Source organism: Gobius niger, assembly GCF_951799975.1.
Source record: "Gobius niger genome assembly, chromosome: 13".
Taxonomy (NCBI): domain Eukaryota; kingdom Metazoa; phylum Chordata; class Actinopteri; order Gobiiformes; family Gobiidae; genus Gobius; species Gobius niger.
Window position 1 is genome coordinate 3709975 of NC_136864.1, and position 23674 is coordinate 3733648.

The 23674-nt window shown below is 43.5% G+C and overlaps 2 protein-coding genes across 2 annotated transcripts; both read left to right on the forward strand.

The window, feature by feature from the left end:
- LOC306972973 (uncharacterized protein) lies at positions 1-14838 on the forward strand. Its single transcript, XM_079569741.1, has 17 exons — positions 1-242; positions 1199-1250; positions 3848-4137; positions 4208-4304; positions 5858-6018; positions 6482-6614; positions 6761-6850; positions 7643-7906; positions 8033-8187; positions 8267-8405; positions 9450-9502; positions 11126-11232; positions 11304-11440; positions 13185-13307; positions 13459-13549; positions 14372-14463; positions 14607-14838. The coding sequence occupies exons 2-17, from the start codon at positions 1208-1210 to the stop codon at positions 14735-14737; spliced, it is 2106 nt and encodes a 701-aa protein (XP_079425867.1). The 5' UTR covers positions 1-242; positions 1199-1207; the 3' UTR covers positions 14738-14838.
- A 5196-nt stretch (positions 14839-20034) lies between these two features.
- LOC306972759 (uncharacterized protein) lies at positions 20035-23618 on the forward strand (the record flags this gene model as incomplete). Its single annotated transcript, XM_079569465.1, has 2 exons — positions 20035-20084; positions 22546-23618. The coding sequence occupies exon 2, from the start codon at positions 22788-22790 to the stop codon at positions 23616-23618; it is 831 nt and encodes a 276-aa protein (XP_079425591.1). The 5' UTR covers positions 20035-20084; positions 22546-22787.
- Positions 23619-23674: the final 56 nt, after the last annotated feature.

Here is a 23674-nt window from a genome sequence, read left to right on the forward strand (position 1 = left end):
CGTTGCTCTCTCCTCCCGGGCTGATGGAGTAGGGGAGAGAGATGCTTTGGACAGATGCTTCGGTGATCATGACATTTTCAGCCGGCTAGAAGTGACCTTTGTTAGGTCATAAAACCCTCATCCCTCCGCCCAACGCGCGGGTCCTGACGCGGAGAGACCTGTACCCCGGGATTCATGGACCAACGCCGGGCTTTTCTCTGAGGCTGGCCCCCGAGGAGACCCAGCGCAGCCTCTACAGACCAGTAACACATCTTTACATCGTTTTTACACATTCACCGCAGCCTTTTAAATGTTCGTGTCGGAGCTCAGAATGATTCACTCCTCGGTTGTATCGGAAATAACCCCAGATTTGAGCCATTCGAGGCAGAAAACTAACGGGTCCCTTGCGTGCTACGTCATCAGCGCCAAACTCAACTGAAAAACCGCGCCATTTTATTTTCTTGTAAAACGCAAATTATCAGCAAAATCCTAATTATTTCACCCAGAATCAACTTAATTTGCATTACCCAGACTCTATAGACTATTTCCAGTATAACCACCCGAACCTTTTAATTGTATACCTTTTGTATTTCCGGTATTGCATTGTGTTTTTGTCTAACGGTCGCCATTAACATACAAAAACAATCGTCTAAAATGTTAGCCTTGGGATCTCATTTCAAAATATCAAATACAGCCGATGAATACATAAGTAGTTATTACTGTTGAATATAAACATAGAGTCCAGAATAATGGATTGAATCGTAAATGGTTTGAATTTAAGCGTCAAAGTGAGTGAGTTTTGCACGTGATTCGGGATGTTGCTTAATCTATAGAGAATCCTGTATTCATTACAGTTTATCGAATTGTAATACATTTCTAAGACATTCACGGTGACATTGTAGCTCCTGTATTGAAAAAAAAAAAAAGAAATGAATATTGTGTTTTATTGCTGATGGGGTTTGTTTCTTAGTGGGCGGGGTTTGACGGCGCTGTTCACAACGTGGTGCTGAAATCACGACGCCTCGCGCTTAAAGCCACACTCAACAAACCTCTATTGAAATAAATGCTCATCTGTGTCTGGTGAAATATTACGCAGTGTGGCTCATCCTCTCGTGAGTGGGAGTTTCTCTTTACACTGATTGATTTTCACCAAGTCATGTGTTTGTTTGTTTTTTGTCATGTTTTCTGCCCATAATGACTCAGATGTTTTGTGTTTCAGACGAGGAACATGAGGCCGTCGGTGCTTCTGCTGCTGCTGCTCTGTGTCCAAGGTAATGATGTCAGGATTCACGAGGATTTGTGCTAAACGGTGCCACTCACCGGTAAAGGCAGTGTTAAATCCACCCCATAGCACGGGAAGTCAGTGGCAGGTTAACCTCTCATCCCCCTCCTCAACCAAGCACATTTTTATTGAAAGGCCAGTGTAACGCCTCATTTGAAAGCTAAGGCCTACAATACTGAGCTAAGACTCTTCCTCATGTTGTCACTTTTTCAGCGTTTTTTTTTTTAGGTGCTTTTTCATCACTTTTTTTGTTGCATTTGTGTCACATGTTTTGCTCTGTTCTGTCGCTCTTTTGATGCTTTTTTCAAGAAGCTTTTAGATTTGGGTAAAGTCGAACCGGAGAGAATGTGCTTGGTTAAGCCGGGGACAGTGTTAATTTTGACAACATATTTTATTTTAATTTTAGTCTTTTGACTAAAATGTAATTTAATTTTAGTCGAGATTTAGTCCAAAAAAACGTTTCAATTTTAGTCTAGTTTTAGTCGACTAAAATGAAGACTAATTTAGTCGACTTTGCATTTATAATAGTCATTATAATCATATTTAATCAAGGTCCTCGACTTAATGGAGCTGCTCCCACATGAATAAAGCTCAGACCTGTTCATTTGGTAGTAAATTCAAATGATCTGAGGCTCTTTCAGACGCTCAATAGAAGTTTGGATGATTTTAGTCTCTCCTTTTCATTTTTATTTAGTCTTATTTTAGTCGACTAAAATATCTGGACATTTTAGTCATAGTTTTAGTGTCATGAGAAACTTTTTATTTAGTTTTAGTCCAATTTTAGTCGTCAAAAATATCACTTTGACTAAAATTAAGACTAAATATTATAGTCGGCGAAATTAACACTGGCCGGGGAGGACGTAATCAGACCAGAAAAGTCTTTTGGTCCGGACCAAAAGAGAACTATATTTTGTAAACACATCCACGTGTGTGACGATCGAGGCTTCCACTGGACAAAAATGACCACAACAAATGAAACTAAAATGAATATTTGACGCTTACTATGATAATAAAAGAATCGTGAGAGGCTAAACCACTGACCATTAAAGGGATATTTCAGGATTTTTGACATAGGGCCTCATTTTCCTAGTTATCTAGAGTGTTGCCGTTCTTATATTTGGAGAGTTTCGTGGCGCTAGGCTAGCGCATTTCTATGGTATCAGCTAGCCTGCATTAAAAACAGTCTGACCCGCTCCACAGTGCACCTGAGGCAAATCACTTATAACCCCAGACTAACCATATAAATGTCTGTGTCGATAGAGTAATTTTTGGAATATAACTGACCTGCATCACATGAATGATCGCATTTTGAGGGACTATTTTCTAGCAGATCACTCCGCCACTGTATAGCTTATACACAAAGCAGATGCTGCTCAAATATAAGGTATTTTAAATGCAAAATGGTTAAAATTACTCTATAGACACAGACATTTATATGGTTAGTCTGGTGTTATAAGTGATTTGCCTCAGGTGCTCTGTGGAGCGGGTCAGACTGTTTTTAATGCAGGCTAGCTGATACCATAGAAATGTGCTAGCCTTGCACTAGCCTAGCGTCACGAAACTCTTCAAATATAAGAACTGCATGAATCACTCCAGAAATCAGCAACACTCTGGATAACTAGGAAATGAGGCCCTATGTCAAAAATCCTGAAATATCCCTTTAACCTCAGCTTCACCGGAGCCGCTGGAGGAAGAGGTTCTGCGGATGAAGGGTCGTCTGCTGAGCTGTTTGTTTCTATTATGTCCAAGGGACAAACTGTTGGTCTTGATCCTCCTCTTCTTTAACCTCTTACCACCCGCCAAAACCAAATGCATTCTCTCCTCTTTGCCATTGTCGTCACTTTTTATTTCCCTTATGTGTTTTTGTCACTTATTGTGCCTTGTCACTTTATTACTTTTTTGCTGCTCTTTTGTCACTTTTTTGTTGAATTTTTTTGTATTTTTTTCTGCTGGAATTTTGTCCCTTATTTGCTGGATTTTTGTCATTTCTTTGTTGCTGTTTTGTCACTTTTTTGTTGAGTTTTTATCATTTTTGTCGTATTTTTTGGTCACTTTTAAGCGTTTTTTCCTTGTGTTTACATCCTCATTTTCTTCTCGTTTTTTATTGCTGTTTTGCAGAAGCTTTTTTGGAGAAAACATGTTCAGGTGGGAGTTAAGAGGTTAATGTGTCTCTTAATTTCATTTAAGTTTGGCGAAGTTTTTTCCACTTTGAAGCCGTGGCTGTTCAGGAGACGCTCGAAACCTATTGGATCCGTGCCAGGAACGAACCCTGGTCCGTTTAAAGGGGACCAAAGACGTTAACTAGTCCAAAGTGCAGAAAAGAAATCTTATCCATTTTCGTGATGATTGATATGATGATGTTGCCGACGAAGAGTCCCAAAAGAACCTAGTGCGGCTGCGTTTGTTATGTCACAGTGGTCTTAGCTTTCAAATGAAACATTGAACTGGCCTATAGCTCTCGAGTCAAATAACTTTTCAATTTGGTAAGGCCGGCCGAACTGGAGAAAGTGTACTCGGTTAAGGTTAACAGGTTAAATGCTTTACAATAAAAATGCACTCATCCACACGTGTTCCTCTCTCTCCCAGTGTCTCTGCAGTCCCGCTGTTGGCAGGGCCCCTCGTTCCCCTCCTCGGTGCTGCCCCCCGCTGTGGTGGGGCGTGTGGGGGGTATGTTGCGCGTGCCCGGTGTGCCCTCTCTGCCGCGCTGTGTGGAGGCCGCCTGTGACGTGCCCTGGGGCGACGTGGCCTGGTTCTTCCAGGGCCGCTGCTACGTGGTGTCCTGCCAGCAGAGGGCGCAGTGTCGGCCCCAGAGACGCGCCGGGGCCCAGTCCCACCTCGCCTTCATCCAGAGGAGCCCCGCCCTGCCCCCCGCCCTGGTCAGGAGCCCGTGACACCTGGTTTGGAGCTGCTGTAGTCCTAGTTTTGACGAGGTTTCTGTCTCTACAGTACTGGGGAGACTATAAATCCGGGGAGGCTCCTGGAGACCTGCAGGCGCTCAAAGATCTAGGTCTGCTCAGATCACAACTGGACTATGAAGACCCAGGTAAGATCACACTCAAGACCAGGGTCAGTCCTACTTTATTACCCCGTTGTACAAACATGTCAAAAAAGTGTGTGGTACTTTGGTATTTTGCATTTTTTTTAGTTGAGGTAGATAGTTTGTTGATGATATTTGAAGGCAAACAATGAAGGCAGCTGAAAGAAAGCAGAGACTTACAACTACAGTAACTTATTACACTCGCTGCCGTCTTGCTCTCCTTCCTCCTCTTTGTCCTCATTTTCTTTCCTTTTTGCTGCACGAAGCAGAACCTCTCCACATTTTGTCAGAGCTGTGTTTATTCCCAACACGCTCACTCTCTCTTTCTCTCTCTCTCTCTCTCTCTCTCTCCCTCTCCTTCTCCTTCTCCTGTCACTACTGCTGCAGTGGCTGTTAGGGTCGGGTGATGTCCCCTTAATTGGCCGTTGACAATGTTTACAGTGAAACATCGTGATGATATCGTCCATTTCTCATTTTTTAAAAGACATTTACATAGCCTATATTTATGCTGCATATTACTATGTATGTTAGGAAAATGTGAGATTGCAGGATAAATGGATCTAAACTAAACATGATCTGAACAGAGTCACGGAACACGACTTTTGCAAAAGAAATGTGTTAAAACTCGTGCGTAAAAGTGTGAGAGGAGAACGACTTATTGAGAGCGTCAACTCCTCAATACCAGTGCTCTTCTCACACTAACACGAATGTAAATCGGAGCTTATTTTTTGCATTTGCTAAATTTTAACGCAATGTTTAAGAAACAGTGGGTGAACGGGACAATATTTATAAGTTTGCGTCGTAGCTACGTTTTTGAAGCCGCTCCACGCGCCGCCCGGTCCGTGAGCTCGTAACCTCTTAACTCCTGCACCGCGCCTTTCTCTCGGTCCTTCGTGAGATAATAATCCAAACCCATGCGCGCTCTGCTAGCTCCGATGTGAGAGCCATTTTCAAACGGTTTAAGTTTCCGTACGAAGCAAAGCAAAGCAAAACCACGCGCTGTTAAACTTTGAGCTGCAGAGAGAAAGAGAGAGCCCCGCGTGTCAGAAATAGAGCAGCGCTGCGTCTTTACTTTACGGCTAACACATCATGGCTTCTGGCAGGCCGTTGCGCTACTGAAACTAGCGCGCATGTTAGTTATATCCGTGATTTAATTTAAAATGCAATCCCTGCAAAGTTTGTAGGTTTACAAGGCCCACAGAAGACCAGTGCGTGTTTCTGACACGAGGGGGCGTGGCATCACGATGGTGGCTCGTCCATCACGATGGACGAATGATATTGTCCATCGGCACAACCCTAGTGGCTGTATTCTCTTGGTTGTTTCTGTTGCCTGCCTTGCCTAATGGCCTCTGCTGATACCTACTGTGCGAGAGTTCAGAGGCCTCTGAAACTTAAGCCTGAGACTCTCCACAAGGGGGAGCTCTTCTGAACCTATTATTCATTGTCTTTTACTCCTGTATTATTGTACATAAGATACCTCTTTTTTACTACGTAATTGTTTGCACATTCCCTGTGATCTTATGGATATTATATTATTATATTATCTTATCTTAACTCAGACCTCAGGGAGATGGAGTACCCTCTGAGCAACGAGGAGCCAACCGACCAATCCGAGATCAAGGAGAGAGACGGGTTCAACCAATCAGAGGCGGCGAACGAGACCGCGCCCACAACACCTAAGTACAAAGAGGAGCCGACACAGCGTCCTCTACAGGCCGACGTGAGTAACGCAGTGTACCATGTGTCGTCTCATTCAAGTAAAAAAAAAAACTGCTCTCTGGAAACTGACAGCCAGGGGAGTGTCCAGGCCTTAGGGGTGGTCAGGGAGGGCTCAGGCCACCTCTGGAAATCTGATTCAGAAAGGCTGATGTTGGGGGTTAGTTGCAAGTCCAAAGGTTTCATCAGGGAGGCCAAGGGAGACTGGATAATGTGGAGTAGGTGCTTGAGGTCTGGGGACTTCGAAATTTAAGGATCGCAATTTAAGGATCCTTGTAGCCTTTTTATCCTTTGTTGATATTCCTGGGGAGGGGGTCAGTGCAACCCCGGCCCCCTTCGAGCTCCGCCAATGACCAAATACTCAACAACTCTTCTGAATAAAAGCTTTGCAGACTGTTCTCAATACAGTTTCTAGTTTAAGTAGTGTAAGTCTGACTATGAATTAAACTTTTCTACTCCTTCCACAGGTGCAGACGCAAAGTTCTGTTTCACCGAATCGCACCATGATTTCAAGCCTAAACCAGGAAATTGCATCACTTCCCGTTTGGTCGAAGCTGACATCACTTCCTGCTTCAGTTGACAAGACCTTTGCGACTTCAGGTGTGAACAATACCTGTCCCTCTTGTAGATGACTGTCATCGTGAGATAGAGGTGTTCTACTGTGTACCGTCTGATGGACACTTTGAGACAGTTACAGATGTAACTATGGTTCTATGAAGTCAGACAGAAGTGTGTTTGTTTGACAGCCTCCCCCCTGACGGAGCCTGGAGGACACTCTGTGGAGCCGACAGCAACTCATGAAACCAACGCACCGACTCACAGCAACGACGCAGCCGGTATCGTTCATAAGAATAATACACTACTACACCACAAAAAGAGTGGTCCCAAGCTAAAATATTACCTTTAAATCCATGCTAATGTTAGCCTCAAACACAGAGACGTCCTCGATGCTAATGTTGGCGTTAGCCTAGACGTCCTCGATGCTAATGTTAGCGTTAGCCTCAAACACAGAGGCGTCCTCGATGCTAATGTTAGCATTAGCCTCAAACAAACGCTCCAGCCACGCCCACTCTGAGCCACAATAACCCTCGTCAGGATAAGAAATGACACTTTGATTTCTGTTTACAACATTTTTTACACCTATGGCCCTTCTGCTTTATATATTTTTTACTTTTATATAAATATGGCATTATTATTACTGTTTAATGAACTCTACAAGTTACATGAGTAGCAGAGTTCCTTAAACACTTGAAAGCTAAACAGCTATAAATGCACTTTGCCTCTGTTACTTTAATAACTATACAGATTAACAACAATAAATACATTTGTTGTTGAATTCATCTAATTATTGAATAATTTAGGTGCAAAAAATCTGTTTGGTTTTCGATTAACATGCGATTTATTAATTACAGACCTGTCCCACCACTAATTTCTATATATGATATGATTGAAAACTTTACTATAATAATACATTTTCAACCATAGGATATTTACCAAATTAAAATATTATAATATCGTCCTATATATCGGATATCGGCCAACCCCCTTCATATTGGTATTGGTATCAGACCCCAATGTTGTTGATCACTGGTGCAACGACAATAAAGATGAACTGATCTGTTCTTCAGACTCAGTCAGAGCTCCGGTGGGGCCTTCTCCATCCACTCCGGTCCTATCCACTCCTGTTCAGTCTGCTCCTGTTCAGTCTGCTTCAGTCCAGTCTGCTCCGGTCCAGTCTGCTCCAGTCCAGTCTGCTCCAGTCCAGTCTGCTCCGGTCCAGTCTGCTTCAGTCCAGTCTGCTCCGGTCCAGTCTGCTCCAGTCCAGGCTGACAGATTGTCCAGACCCACCTCTGCTCCCTGCTCCTCTCCTCCTGCCACCTCCGCTCGCTCAGGTACATCATCTAAACATATTTGAATGATCTTCTTAACTTAGCCCTAAGTCTTAATTTGGTCTAATTAGTTCAAATACTGTCCCAGAACAATAACTGATTATTACTGAGTCTCTGGTTCCTCCTCAGCGCTCCTCGGCCCCGCTCCCGTGGCTCACGCCGGGGGAAGCTACACCCTGACCCTCCCCAACAGCTCCGTGGTCCTCCAGGGCTCAGCGACGAACACTGACCCCGAAACAGTGCGCTATCTCTGGACACGAGACGCCCAGAGCCCAGCCGCCGGGGTGAGACCCGGTTCAGTCCTGGTTCAGTCCTGGTTTAGCCCTGGTTCAGCCGTGTTTCAGCCCTGTTTTCCCCCTGCAGGAGGTCTTGTTTGGCTCAGAGACTCGCTCCTCTCTGGTCTTGGTGAATCTGGTGGAAGGTTCGTATCTGTTCCACCTCAGAGTCGCGGACGCTGAGGGCAGATCGGCGACGGCCAGCGCCACGGTCCAGGTCCTGCCAGGTAACTCCAAACACAGGCTTAACAACCCAAAATCCTCCGCCTGCTGCTGTGCTGTCTTTGAAACAATATAAACAGAGCCTGTATCTGCACATATTACCCACAGAAAGCTAAAATAAAACAATTCCATGTATTTGAATGTACATGTTTTAAGATGGTGTTGCTGTGATGTGTGGGTGGAGGTGGAGGCACCAGACTAAACATTGTTCCCTGTCAATAACAGTGTTGCTTTTAGGAGGAGCCGTCCTAGTCTTAGTTTTAGTCTTTTGGACAAAAATGCTTTTAGTCATTTCTAAATGTGATGGCTTTAGTCTAGTTTTTGTCGACGAAAACTCAAAAGGTTTTACTCTAGTATTAGTTAGTTTCATTAACAAAAATAATAACAAAACATTGTGTGTGCATTTAAACAGCCTGGTTCTCAGATTGAAGACTTTAACAGGATGTTTCTCAGTCGTCCTTGGACCGATTTGAGCCATTTAAAAACTCAGAGAAACGTTTCGATCTGTACATGGGACGCCGCTCTGCTCCAGAGAGCGAGAGAGAAGTGTCGGGTTTTCAGCTGTTCACTACGTAACACCACGCCCCCTCAGACTAAAAAAAAAGAGAAAAGAAACGCAATAATATATATGAAATGTCCAGATCGTGACTTTTTACATGATTTGAGAGCTACAGAAAACACACATACGGTGTATTAGAGTGTCTAGTTTTGTAATAATAATTATAAAAAACAAAACAAAACGCAAAGACAAGGTTTTCATCTGAGTCTGACAAACCATTTTCTCCCATTTTTGTCTCATCTCGTCAACGTAACTAATATTCAATATTTAATAGCGACCTGTTCAATCCATCTTCTATACTCACACAAGTTACATAATGGTGGTATTTTTGTATTAAACATTACACAGCTCAAAAACAGCGCAGAATGTTAAAAGACGTCCACATGGTTCATAAAGCAGAGGTATTATTGTGAGTTTGAGTTATGATTCGGGTAATGAGGAAGTAAAATAATGCCCTGGTGAGGTGACCGTGTGTTGTTGTCTCCTGTAGAGCCGGGCGGAGCTGAGGAGGTGGAGCTGGAGATGCAGGTGTCGGTCTCTCAGGTGAGTTTGATCATTGTTCTGCAGATGACCCATTCTTAAGCGTCCGGGATGAACCTGTCAGGAGCAGGACCAGCTCTGACCCTGGTCAGGAGGACCTCGCTGGAGGAGTATTGTGCATGATGAGGCTGAAGGGTGAAGTGCATCATCTGCCCCTGTCGTTATAATGACCTTGATCAGCTAAGATTGGTTTCCAGGGCTCGGACAAAATATTGTATTACAATATATCACAATACTTTGATGCCCAACTCCCAAATTATACATGGTCTTAACTAAAAGTTGGGCCGGACCCTCCAACTGTCGCTAGAAGTAAAGCATCACTTTCTACAAATAACACTGTTGCACAACATGTATGACCTAAATCAGTGTTTTTCAACCTTTTTTGAGCCAAGGCACATTTTTTTTGAAAAAATCACGAGGCACACTACCAGCAGAATGATAAATGATAAAAATGATTTAAAAAAATGATAGCCTGTATTCAGTTCTCATCAAAGTGTCATGAATAGGAACACTGTATTGTCTCGCTCGCCACAATGCCACTGTCACCGCCACCTGCCGCCTTCATGCATCAATAATTCTCTTGTCTCATAGAAATGGGCTCTGATATGGAAGAGAATTACATGGTTACTCTGCCGATCACTAGACAGCACAGACACTCGAAAACAGTACATTATTTGCGGATGAAAATGAATTTGTTTTAAAAAAAAACAACTAGGTGAAATGGGATAATTTCCCAAGGCACACCAGACAATATCTCACGGCACACTAGTGTGCCACGGCACAGTGGTTGAAAAACACTGACCTAAATGGTTTTCAGAAATGTTAAGGGGATTGACAGTGTTTTTCACATTTCAAGAGCATTTGAACTTCTTAACCCCCACCTGAACCAAGCACATTTTCTCCAATTCAGCTTTACTCAAATCTAAAAGCTTCTTGAATAAAGCGTCAAAATAACGAGGATGAAATGCAACAAAAAAGTAACAAAAATGCAATGAAAAATTTACCAAAACATGACAATCCGCTGCGACAATGCAACAAAAAAGTTACGATCAGTTTTGCAGGTCTCAGCTTTCAAATGTGGTGTTACACTGGCCAAGCTCTCCAGTCGAGAAGCTTTTAGATTTGAGTAAAGCCGAGATGGAGATAATGCGCTTGGTTAGAGTGGGGGGTAAGAGGTTTTTAACAGGTGTTTGATCTCTGATTTGGGTAATAATATTCCTGAAAATCATCTTGAGGGCCAGAGGCTTCATAATGGAGGGCCGGATTTGGCTCCCGGGCCTGACGTTGCCTACCCCTGGTGTAGGGGTATGTACTTTATGCACTCCACACACGATAGTGGTAAGATACGTACGTCCCCTGGGGCAGACAGGACAGAAACGCGACTGTATATCTGCGCCAACGGTCCCCTTGACCACCACCATGTTTAGTGGGAAGGGAAAACAGACAGGGGAGAACATGCAAACCCACAGAAAGGCCCCGTCCCCCTGAGGATCAAACCCGGGACCTCATTCTCACACATGGATTAATGGATTTACCCCATTGAGAAGTCATGTGACTGTGTGGGCGTGGCCTCTCCAGCAAGGTTCTCCTTTCTTCTTGCTCCTGACTGGCTCGTTGTCTCCACAGGTCAGTGTCTCCCAGAGGGACACCGTGGTCAGTCAGCTCTCAGCCCTGCTCCACGTGCCCCCGTCCGACATCCGACTGCGAGGACTCTCCGGACACGCCCCGCTTAGGTACTCCCACACGCCGGCTCCTGTGGTCACGTTTCTCAGCTCGTCACTAACACGCTCCACGATGATCCCAGTACAGTGCTGCGGTTCTCGGTCCGCTCCTCCTCCGGGCCGGTCCCGGGCTCCTCCGTGGTGTCGCTCCTCAAGAACCACCTTCTGAGGGACAGGACGGAGTACCTGCTGTTCAGAGTGCTGCGCGTGGACACTGTGGGTGAGAAACAAACTCACATCTGCTGATTAGAGAGGGTTTTGTGCTGTGGTCAGTGGTCACACTCTCCCATCATCAATGCAAGATCCTGGTGAAAAATGAATGTATCACTGGATCTTTTGACCTTTCAGAAGCTTATTGAAACAACGCCACAGTGAAAGTCTGTCTCCATCAAAGCTAAAGATGCTACAACCTAATATTAGAGCGTGCTAGCGACTTGTTTTTTGTGGACTTCAACGGGATTTAAAGGTGGGGTATTATGCAAAATGGACTTTTTCAAGCTCTACATCATGTTATTATGTCATTCCCTCATTAAAATCATTCCTGAAGTGTTGCCTTGGCACATTCACGTATTTTTGAGTAATCTGTAAAAACTCTGATGGCAGCCATTTTAGGGATAGGTTTGCCTGAGTCCTCCTAGGAACGCCCCCACCTCCTGGAGACGCCTCTGAGCTTTCGTCACCAGCCGAGTAACCGACCACTGCTCCTCAGCAGAACCCCCTCCCCACTGATGCCACAGACAGCGTGTGGAGGGGGCGTGTCGGAAAGGCTCAGAGGTTCTTAAAGAGACAGAGGCCTATTTCAAGACATTCACTACAGCCATTTTGAGAGAGCAATTTTATACAAGGCAGTTATTCTAATTTACTGCATTTACAGACCAACAGAAGGTTTCGTCATCATTGTAGTGTGATATAGACTGGTGCTATGGGATTGAAAACAGCATAATACCCCCTCTTTAAAGCCTAAGTGTTAATTTCAGATACTAAGATATTTGTCGTCTAGAACCAAAAAACAGAACAATAATGTGTGGAAGATCTGTTTCTTTACAATATTGGGTTCATCTATGGTGTCAAGAGTTGTTGTGGCAAAAATGATGAAAAAAATGGGGGAAAAATAAGCGAATAAATTGGGAAACATTTTTTTGATGGAAATAGGGAAAATGTTCTTGAAAAAAAATTAGGGGGAAAAAAATGTTGAACGTTATTAAAAAGCATTAACTTGGATTCAAACTGGCATTAAATTTAAATTTATTGGAAAATTATGACATTGCTCAATGTTTTTTATTGTATAAATAATCGATAATAATACCGAGATTGTGGTCTAAAACAGGGGTGTCGAACATACGTGATTTAATCTGGCCCATGTCCTGTAGAGCACAAATTACAGAGTTTGCAAAAAAAAGGTCTCCAGCCCGTTCCTGTGCGGAGTTATGATTTTTTAAAGAATAACCAGAATGTTCATTCTAGCCACTAGGGGGCATTAAATTAAAAAAAAAGGAAAGAGTTCCAGCAGAGGGCGCTGACAAAATAACAGCTCAGGATATGAACAATGCATTATATAGCCACGATTATATAGCCACGTGGTAAATGGACAGTCTGCCCCAGGACGGCTGTGGCTTCAACAGCTTACGACCCCCGAGTGTGGAGTGAATGAATAATGACTATGTAGTATTTTGGGGAACTTGTGACACAGGCTTGTAAAGTGCAATACAAGTGTAAGCCGCTGTTATTAATGAAGCTACGTGTGAAGTTGGGGCTTGTTTCCTGTTTTGTTCTATTCTCTTTCCTCTGTTTGATGCAATGTTTGCAAATCTTAAGCAACACAATATGCGCCGCTTTTTTCTGCGTTTGTGGCATTAAAATAAATATAGAATTTGAGTATTAAAAATGGCCTGTATAGTCTATGCAGGATATCTGATGTAGTTAAAGGCGTTACAGGCGTCGTCTGCATGTATGTGTACGTACAGTGTGCCAGCTGCAGTGTTCGGGGCGAGGCCAGTGTGACCCCGTCTCCAGGCTGTGTCTCTGTGACCCGTTCTGGACCGAGAACCTGCTCCGGACCTACCTCGGAGACGGACAGAGCAACTGTGGTGAGTCTGCTGCCCCCTGTGGCCAGGATAGGGAGGGGCAGGATTTGTACTTGTTCACTTATTGCATATTAAACTAATTTGAGCAGTGTAGATAAAGGATGTAGTACAGTGTAGTACAACATGATGTAGTTTGACCCTGTGGTGTTTTCAGAGTGGAGAGTGCTGTACGTGATCCTGAGCGGCTTCATCCTCGTCATCCTCATCCTCAGTGCAGCCTGGACCTTCATGTGCTGCTGCCGGAGGTCAGTCCTTTAGCCCTGGTTTGGACCTATGCCTGGTTTAGTTCTGACCTTTGTTCAGACTGGCTTAGAGCAGGTTTCTGACTTGTTTTAGACCAGGTTTGTCTTGTTTTAGACCAGGTTTGACTTGTTTTAGACCTGGTTTGACTTGGTTTAGACCAGGTTTGACTTGTTTTAGACCAGGCTTGACTTGTCTTAGACCAGGTTTGACTTGTTTTAGACCAGGTTTGACTTGTCTTAGACCAGGTTTGACCTGTTTTAGACCAGGTTTGACTTGTCTTAGACCAGGTTTGACCTTTTTTAGACCAGGTTTGACTTGTTTTAGACCAGGTTTGACCTGTTTTAGACCAGGTTTGACTTGTTGTAGACCTGGTTTGACTTGTTTTAGATCTGGTTTGTCTTGTTTTAGACCAGGTTTGACTTGTTTTAGATCTGGTTTGACTTGTTTTAGACCTGGTTTGACTTGTTTTAGATCTGGTTTGACTTGTTTTAGACCAGGTTTGACTTGTCTTAGACCAGGTTTGACTTGTTTTAGTCCTGGTTTGACTTGTCTTAGACCAGGTTTGATTTGTTTTAGATCTGGTTTGACTTGTCTTAGACCTGGTTTGACTTGTCTTAGACCTGGTTTGACTTGTCTTAGACCTGGTTTGACTTGTCTTAGACCTGGTTTGACTTGTCTTAGACCTGGTTTGACTTGTCTTAGACCTGGTTTGACTTGTCTTAGACCTGGTTTGACTTGTCTTAGACCTGGTTTGACTTGTCTTAGACCTGGTTTGACTTGTTTTAGACCTGGTTTAGTCCTGACTCATTTCTCCTCTGTTTCAGGAAAAGACAGAGTAAAGTCCGGAGAAAGACCCGATACACGATCCTGGATAATGTGGACGAGCAGGAGCGAGTGGAGCTGCGGCCCAAATTCAGTGAGTCTGAGCGCCTGCAGGGACAGGGGGCTCTGACATGAGTCTGGTTTTAGTTTCGCGCCTCATTTTACCGTCTCCTCTCAAAAGGTTTAAACTTAACAGAGACATAAACTGCAAATAAAATCCTCCTGTGGTTTGTCCAGGCCTGAAGCACCGCAGCACCGAGCACAACTCCAGCCTCATGATGTCAGAGTCGGAGCTCAGCGACCAGGACTTCAGAGACCCGCCGCTCCGGAGCCGCAACCGGACCAAACCAGGACTGAACCGGGTCTGAACAAACCAGGACTGAACTAGACTCTAGCCTGGCCAGTCAGACCACACACTTTTCCTTCAAATCCCAAACACATTTGCTTAGAAGATTGTGCTTATTATCTAGATTACTTTTTGCAATGTACTTGACAACAGCGCAATTTTCCCATTGTGGGATGAAGAAAAGTGCTTGTTATCTTTATGCACGGCCTTTTTTCTGGGCCAAGCAGTGTATTTATGTGCCATTTATGTGACACTTGGCTAAAGGTTGTGTGTCTGGCCAGGCTAGCACGGAATTAGGACCGAATAAGAACTAAACCAGGTCTGAACAAAGATAAAACACAGACTGAAACCGGTCTGACCAAGACTTGTACCTAACGCTTTAAAGGTGCTTCTAGCAAGACATTCGGTTAAAACAAAATGGCGGATTTTCCTCACATTTCGAAGACGTAGAAATACTTCCATCTTTCTCCATAAACTTCGAAACCGCGAGCTAACCTGACGAGCGCCTCACCTCCCCCTCCTCACAGGACACCACTTCCGGCCCTCGCCTAGGGGGCCATCTGCTGGTGGGGGGGTAGCACAGCGGTTAGCGGTTGTGCTTCCCACCAGGATGGGGCCTTTCTGTGGAGTTTGCATGTTCTCCCCGTGTCTGCGTAGGTTTCCTCCGGGTACTCCGGTCTCCCCTACCACTAAAAACATGTACAATAGGCCAGTATGTAAGAGAGTGTTTGAGAGTGCACAAGGGGGACGACGGATGGAAATTAGCCCAATGCTACTAAATAAATAAAACAAATAAATAAAATAAGACTTGCCATCTTTTGTGTTGGAAACTAGATATTTCAAGCTTTCAGATGAGCCGTTTTTGGTCCTTCTGTGCTAATCATAATGTAAAAAAAAAACAATGATAATTTCTTCTTAAAGTTAGAAAAAATCAAATTCTCGTTGGGGGGCAGTACAGACACCTTTTATCAAAACTGGAACCCCTTACTTCAATATTTTAAGGAAATTACCTCGTTTTCTGTTGACTGAAAAGCAAGCTTGTACGGATATGCTTTGTCACTGGATTCCCTTTTTTAATTTCACTTATATACCTTTTTTTCTTTTTTTTTTTAAGTGATGTATTGGTACAATCATAAGCCTGTAAGAACAACACAGTTGTGCTCAGCTTGGGGATTGTGGGGGGTGGGTTAGTGGGTGTTCCTGTCATCTAACAGTTCAGAAATGACATTTTGTAAAATGTAAAATACAAAAATGTTCAATAAATTTTGTTGAAAAAACCCCCCAAAAAACAATGATAATCATAATAAAATAAAACAAGCCTTAAAGGAATAGTTCATGGTTCTTCCGTACTGAGACATGTTCTCACCTGAGCTTAGACGAGTTGGTGTCTGGTCTTTGTGCCCATGGAAGAGCTTGGTGGTTTCTAACTTCACCCCCGTTTGGAGCCATAGGAATACATTGGGAGAGGCCAAATGCTAACAACATCTTTGGTCTTTTTGCGTGACTGAGGGCACACACAAAGACCAGACCCTCTAAATGATCCGTTTCGTTACAACCTCATGTCTTGCCGGAAGAAGCTTTGAAGCGTTTTTGTAACGAGAAGACGAAATGAATGTGACTTGTACTTGTGCAACAATCCAGTGACGATGACCATCAAAACCATTACCCGTGTTTTCCTTCATCAGATGCCCTTCCATCCTCCTATACTTCCTGAAAACAAACACTCGCTCCTGCTGCATCTGAGAAAAGCGACTCATTCTGAAAACCACAGGACAAAGGGACGCTCTCTGTCTGCTCCGCTCACGTGGGCTTGTTGTTTCCTTATGCATCTTGCACAGTGACATTGTGATCATTGTAACAACTGCACTTAAAGGAAATAATGTGTTTGATAAATCCTCTTTTATTTTCATTGAAAGAATAAACAAAAGAAAAGTTCTCTGCGTTTTACCATGTTTTCAAAGCTTTGGTGGTGATGTTTTTTGTTATGCCTTTGTTGTTTTTGATGATTCGTGTCCAGTCCAGGTGCGTCCTGACCTGAAATAACATGTAATGAGAGAGACTGGACTCCAGAGGGCAGCAACAACACAGGACAGGACTAGACAACAGCTCTAATCAGACAAGAATGTAATGAACAAGACAGTTACTACATTATTACTGTCTTGTTATGGACATTGGAGAACGTGCTGCACTCGTGTAGCAAACATTATTTAAGGCCTAATGGAATTCTTTGTTGATCACATGGGAACGTGTCTTATGGTGATTTTTCAGTGACCAATAGTGTAAGTGTATTGAATTGAGGGCTAGGACCAGGGCTGTACTGGCCATCAGGAATAGGACGTTTTCCCGGTGGGCTGACTGTAGGGCTGGCCTGACCTGACGAGAGATCAGGCCCACCCTACACCGTAGATACTGCATGTCTTACTGATGTGCTCCTCATTATTTAGATCAGTGGTTCTCAACCTTTTGGAGCCACGACCCTCATTATAACAGGTAAAGGCCCCGCCCGGATCACACTGTGAGATATAGGAACATTAGCCTATATAATTCTTAAAAAACAAAGAAAAAAACAACAAATGGCTAAAATATCATTCATCAAACTACAAACAAATAATGGCACTCTGGTAAAATAGCAAACACATGCTACAATAAAACATTAGATATATGCTGAAAATATGTATATTTTATCTAAATGATCTGGCGACCCCCGAAATTTGTCTCGCGCTCACCCCCCTTATTATAAAACAAACACTAAATTTAAGCAAATATAGACATAGACATGCACTAGCCTAGCACCACTAAACTCTTCAACTATAAGGACTGCAGGAATTAAAGAAATCAACAACACTCTGGATAACTAGCAAATGAGGCTCTTTGTCAAAAATCCTGAATTATCCTTTTAACCTCTTAACTCCCACCTGAATGGATCCCATTTTCTCCAGTTTGGCTTTACCCTAATCAAAAACCTTCTTGGGAAAAAAGCACCAAAACAGCCACAAAAAATGAGAAGAAAACAAGGATGTAAACGCAACAAAAATTTGACAAAAAATCAACAAAAATTTGACAAAAACTCAACAAAAATGTCACAAAAACTCAACAAAAATTTGACAAAAATGTGACAAAAACTCAACAAAAAATGACAAAAATTCAACAAAAATGTGACAAAAACTCAACAAAAATGTGACAAAAACTCAACAAAAATGTGACAAAAACTCAACAAAAATGTGACAAAAACTAAACAAAAATGTCACAAAAAAAAAAAAAAAAAAACATACAAAAGGTGACTCAACACAGCAGCAATGCGAAGAAAAAGATCAGTTTTGTGGGTCTTAGCTTTCAAATGAGGTGTTACACAGGCCTATATAATAGCCAAAGAGGACAGAATGCATTTGGTTTAGGCGGGTGGTAAGAGGTTAATAAAGTGTTTTAGATTCAGGTAAAGCTGAACTGGAGAAAATGCGCTGAAAGGTTAATGAAATGTACCTGTTTGCATGTTTTAATGTTGCTCAAACCAAACCAGTCCAAAGCTGTAGTGGAGTAAAAAAGAAACATTGGAAAAGTATCGACAGCTGCCTCGTCGTCACGCGGCCTGTCCGCCAGAGGGCAGCAGTGCGCCCGAGCTCAGAGCGGAAGAGAGCGCCGTGTTGTGCTGCTGCGTTCGGCGTTAGCTCCGGACAGACCTGACCCTCTATCCCCCTCGAAGCTGTGCCTGAAGGCGGACGGGGCGCAGTGCGACATGGCAGAGGTGACGCTGGAGAAGGAGCGGCAGCTGCGGGAGGACAAGGACGTGGACAACAGGTGAGTCTCGAGCCGGGACGGGACGCTGCAGCTGCGCCATTGTGCCATTGTCAGCGCTTTGTCAGCCACGGGACGAGCGCAAAGAGCATCACCAGCGTCCGCCGTGGGACTCTCGGACGGGGTTTCACTACAGCCTACAACATTTAGGGGAAAGTGTCCAGACAGAGGCGCGAGGCTGCGGGGTTCTGGTGCGGAAAGTGCGCGCGGCCAATAATAATGGTGTGCGGGCATCTATTGACACTGACAGGGGCTTGTTGTGACTATATACAAGGCTGGCGTTGCTGAGTCTGTGGCCTGTTCCGGGTCAAAACCGCTCCAGGACAGTGTCATGTTCATTAAAGACACTCAAACCCGGTTATTATTTGTTCCTAGTCGAATCAAGCGTCAAAATCAGACATGCGCAGTAGGGCTACATGTCATGGTTCATCTACTGCCTGTTGTTGAACATTAGCTTTAAAATGTCCTCTTGGACTCTGTTATTGCTCCACCTGTCCCAGCTGAATTGAAAGGGGCTTTTTAGAACTGAAAGTATCACTGCTACAGCATCTGTGCACGCTGCCATTGTGTCCTTGTGCAAGACATTTCTCCCACCTTTCCTCCAGAGTCTCCAGTGACAGAATAGGGCTGTTTTTGGATATTCAGTGGAATAATGACACAAGGAGCACAGGCCTGTTTGAAGATATTGGTGAATTAGCTGAAGAGCTCTGAGTGGAGCCGCTGTTCCTCCACATCGAGAGGAGCGCGCTGTGGTTTCAGATGCCTCCTGGGCGCAGATATTTACTCAGTCAAAAGTAGGGCTGGGTGCTATTAAACGACACCAGTCTGGTATCGGGAAACAAAGTTTAGGCACTACAGGTGTCGAAAGCAAGTACCGGAAAAAAAGAAAGAAAAAGTTCATCTTTTGATCCAAGTTTTGATGTTGTTGTTCCAGGGACAGAATTACAGGAAGTGACTTGGTTGATTCAATTCAAATAAATGATTCTTGCCCAACTTTTTTTATTTTGTTTTCATTCAATTTGTTTCCCTTATTTGAAAAAAAAAGAAAGCCCAGTGTCTTTATCATATTTTACTTTCATTTTTATTTATGTATTTTAATCTTCTACATGCATGCCCTTATAGCCTTGTCGTTTTAAAGTTTTTATAGCTTTTTTTTAATCTAAATTCTGTGTTATATGTTCTATGTTGCACGATACGTTTGTGAACCTGTTCCAAACAATGGCAATAAACACTGCTCTGATTCTGATTAAGATAACGTACTAGTGAATTAAAGTTTAAAGTAATCACACTCTGATCCGTTTGCAAACGTCGCATGAAGCGTTTGTCACTTCCAAATGTGTTCACTGTGGAATGACTCAAGCAAGAGTAATGTGACATATCAGACGATCCATTTGATCCGGGTCCCGAGGCAGCCGTCTGAGCAGAGATGCCCACAAACTCATGTCGATCTGGTCCTTTCGGTCATAACCCTGATGTCATGACCACAGGTGAGAGTAAGGTTAATCTTTACTGATTCTCTGCTGTGTTTGTTTCTTACAGAGTGGTCGACCTGACGAGAAAACACCAGGACCGCAGAGGTAACACAGCTTTAGTGAAAACAGTGTCTGCGTACATTGGTGTATGAACGAGAGGGTGAATGGGTGAGTGGATCCTTGCTGTAAAGCGCTTCGAGTGCCTAATGTAGGTGGAAAAGCGCTTTATAAGTTTTTATAAGTTCATTTACCATTTTGCCATAACACACGGGTCTGTTCTATTGTCAACTCTTCCTTTTAGAACAGTGTTACTCCCAAACAATACTTTTATATACAGAACAATATCAAAAATGAGGCGGCAGAGGGAGAATGGCCTTCAGTCTGATGGACCTGGCAGAGATTGAGACTCCCTGAGGTGCCTCTGCCAGTCGAGAGATGCCACACCACAGTGTCCAGAGTGTCCAGAGTGTCATTTCATTCATTTCATTTATTAATTTATTTGAATGGGACAGTGCATATTAATGAACTAGTGCTGTAAATATGCCGGATTTAGCTCAAGGCTAATTTCCATCCGCAGTCCCATAAATGTCACATGAACCAGTGTTAATTTCATCGACTAAAATATTTAGTCTTAATTTTAGTCAAAGTGATATTTTTGCCGACTAAAATTGGACTAAAACTAAATTAAAACTTTCTCATGAGACTAAAACTATGACTAAAATGTCCAGATATTTTAGTCGACTAAAATAAGACTAAATAAAAATGAAAAGGAGAGACTAAAATCATCCAAACTTCTATTGACCGTCTGAAAGAGCCTCAGATCATTTAAATTCACTGCCAAATTAACAGGTCTGAGCTTTGTTCATGTGGAAGCAGCTCCATGAAGTCGAGGACCACGATTAAATATGATTATAATGAATATTATAAATATAAGTCGACTAAATTAGTTTGTTTTTGAGCCACAGCACATGAAATGCAAAGGGAAAATAATTCCAGCGGCCTGAAATAATGCAAGTCTGCTTTGCAAAAAAAAAAAAAGGATATATATGTTTTTTTTCTCGATTGTGCTAATTTAATAATCGTTTAGTGTAATAATTGAATTCGTAATCGAATTTTGATTAATTGCACAGCCGTAGTGTGGGGCATTGTGGACCCAGTCGATACTGTCTCATTGTGACAAACCTATGATTAATATTAACTGCAGCAGAGACACCGTTCATCAGGTGTCAGATTTTACTTCTCTTATAACTGTTTTATGTAATTCACACTGAACAAAATAATCATCTTAAAGGGATATTTCAGGATTTTTGTCATAGGGCCTAATTTCCTAGTTATCTGATTTTGTTGCTGATTTCTGGAGATATTTTTTTTTGTAATTCATGCAGTTCTTATATTTGAAGAGTTTCGTGGCGCTAGGCTAGTGCTAGGCTAGTGCATTTCTATGGTATCAGCTAGCCTGCATTAAAAACAGTCTGACCCGCTCCACAAAGCAGCTGACGCAAATCACTTATAACACCAGACGAACCATATAAATGTCTGTGTCCATAGAATATTTTTTAGAATATAACTGACCTTGCATCACATGAATGTTTTGAGGGACTATTTTCTAGCAGATCACTGCGCCGCTGCGTAGCTTATACAACCACGAAGCTGATGCTGCTCAAATATAAGTTATTTTAAATGCAAAATGGTTGAAATTACTTTATTGACACAGACATTTATATGGTTAGTCTGGTGTTATAAGTGATTTACCTCAGGTGCTCTGTGGAGCGGGTCAGACTGTTTTTAATGCAGGCTAGCTGATACCATAGAAATGCACTAGCCTAGCGCCACTAAGCTCTTCAAATATAAGAACTGCATGAATTAGAAAAAAAAATATCTCCAGAAATCAGCAACACTGGATAACTAGGAAATGAGGCCCTATGTGAAAAATCCTGAAATATCCCTTTAATCAAATATTTTCCAAAACCTTTTTCAGTCTGGTGATAAAATCTCCACATAACTACCTGCGAACACCAAATGTTCCTCAACACAGTAAATTTCAATGTTGATGGAAAATTTGAATTTTCACAGATTTTTAGATTATAAAAAATAAGACCTCTTGAATCTCCACTGAAAGAAAATATGTCTTTAATCTAATGTACCCACATTTCTCCATCCATATCCATTATTGTCATTTTTATTCCCAAATGAAAATATGACTTGACAGAAAACTTGCAATACATATTTTTCAAATATTTATGTCGTAATCTACAGCAAAAATGTCAGTGATATAATGACACCAAATCTCCTCATCTCAATTCTTCTTTTCTTAATCTCCTAACCCCTGCCTTAATCGAGTGCATTTTCTCCAGGTCAGCTTTTTTTATTTTTTTATTTTTTTATTTTTTTATTTAAGATGGGACAGTGCATATTAATTAACATGAGTCCTCAAAGTCCACATGTAAATATGCCAGAGTTAGCCACAATGGCTAATTTTCATCTGTAGTCCCTTTACCCAAATCTAAAACCTGTAACAGTGTAACACCCTGGCCGTGCCCATGTTCTTATCTGTGTTTTCTTGCAGGCGTCCAGACTGCAGTAAGTGACCCCGGGCCCAGTGTGATCTGTATCAAAGAAGAACCGGAGGAGCTGGGACTCCGACAGGAGAAGGCGCCGGAGTGCCCTTTCATCCGGGTCATCGTCAAAACAGAAGAGAACGAGGAAGAGGAGGGAGAAGACGCTCGTTCAGAGAAGCCTCCGGAGTCTGAGGGAGATCGTGAACTGGACGACTCCTTGGACACGGATTATTACGACTCCTGTTTAACCATGAGTCCACTGAAAGAAAGTGAGTTCATGGAGCCGGAGTGCAGCCCGTCGCCCAACAAAGACTTCGAGGCTCCTCCGGCGGTGAAGAAGAGAGGCCAGGCGCGACCGCACAAGTGCCCCGAGTGCGGGAAGGCGTTTCAGTACATGGCCACCGTGAGGCGCCACCTGCTCACGCACACGGGGGAGAAACCGTACAGCTGCGTGCTCTGCGCCAAGACGTTCACGCAGGAGACCAACCTCAAGACGCACATGAGGATCCACACGGGCGAGCGGCCTTTCAGCTGCTCGCTCTGTGACAAGACCTTCACGGACCGGAGCACGCTGAAGTCCCACACCCGGGTGCACACGGGCGAGAGACCTTTCAGCTGTCCCGTCTGCAACAAGTGCTTCTCGCGCTCCAACCACCTGAAGGTGCACATGATCAGCCACGCGGGGGAGGGGCCGTTCGCCTGCTCCGAATGCGGCCAGGAGTTCGCCGACAACACCCTCCTCCACCAGCACCTGCCCGTCCACAGCAAGGAGAAACCGTTCGGCTGCCCGGTGTGCGGCAAAGCCTTCTCGCGGCAGGACCACCTGAAGTCGCACATCTCCACGCACTCGGGCCTCAAGCCGTTCAGCTGCCCGTTCTGTGAGAAGTCCTTCTCGCGTCAGACTCACCTGAACTCCCACATGCTGATCCACGTGGGCGACAAGCCTTTCAGCTGCCCCATCTGCGAGAAGAGGTTTTTACGGAAGTGCCAAGTGAAGAGTCACATGATCGTTCACGCGGAGGACAAGCCGTTACCGCTGCTCTGCGCGGAGAGGGTGATAGAGACCAATCCCACGGAATAGGAGCCGTTTCAACTTTCAATGAACTAACAGAACGCACTGAACGCACCAAACATTAG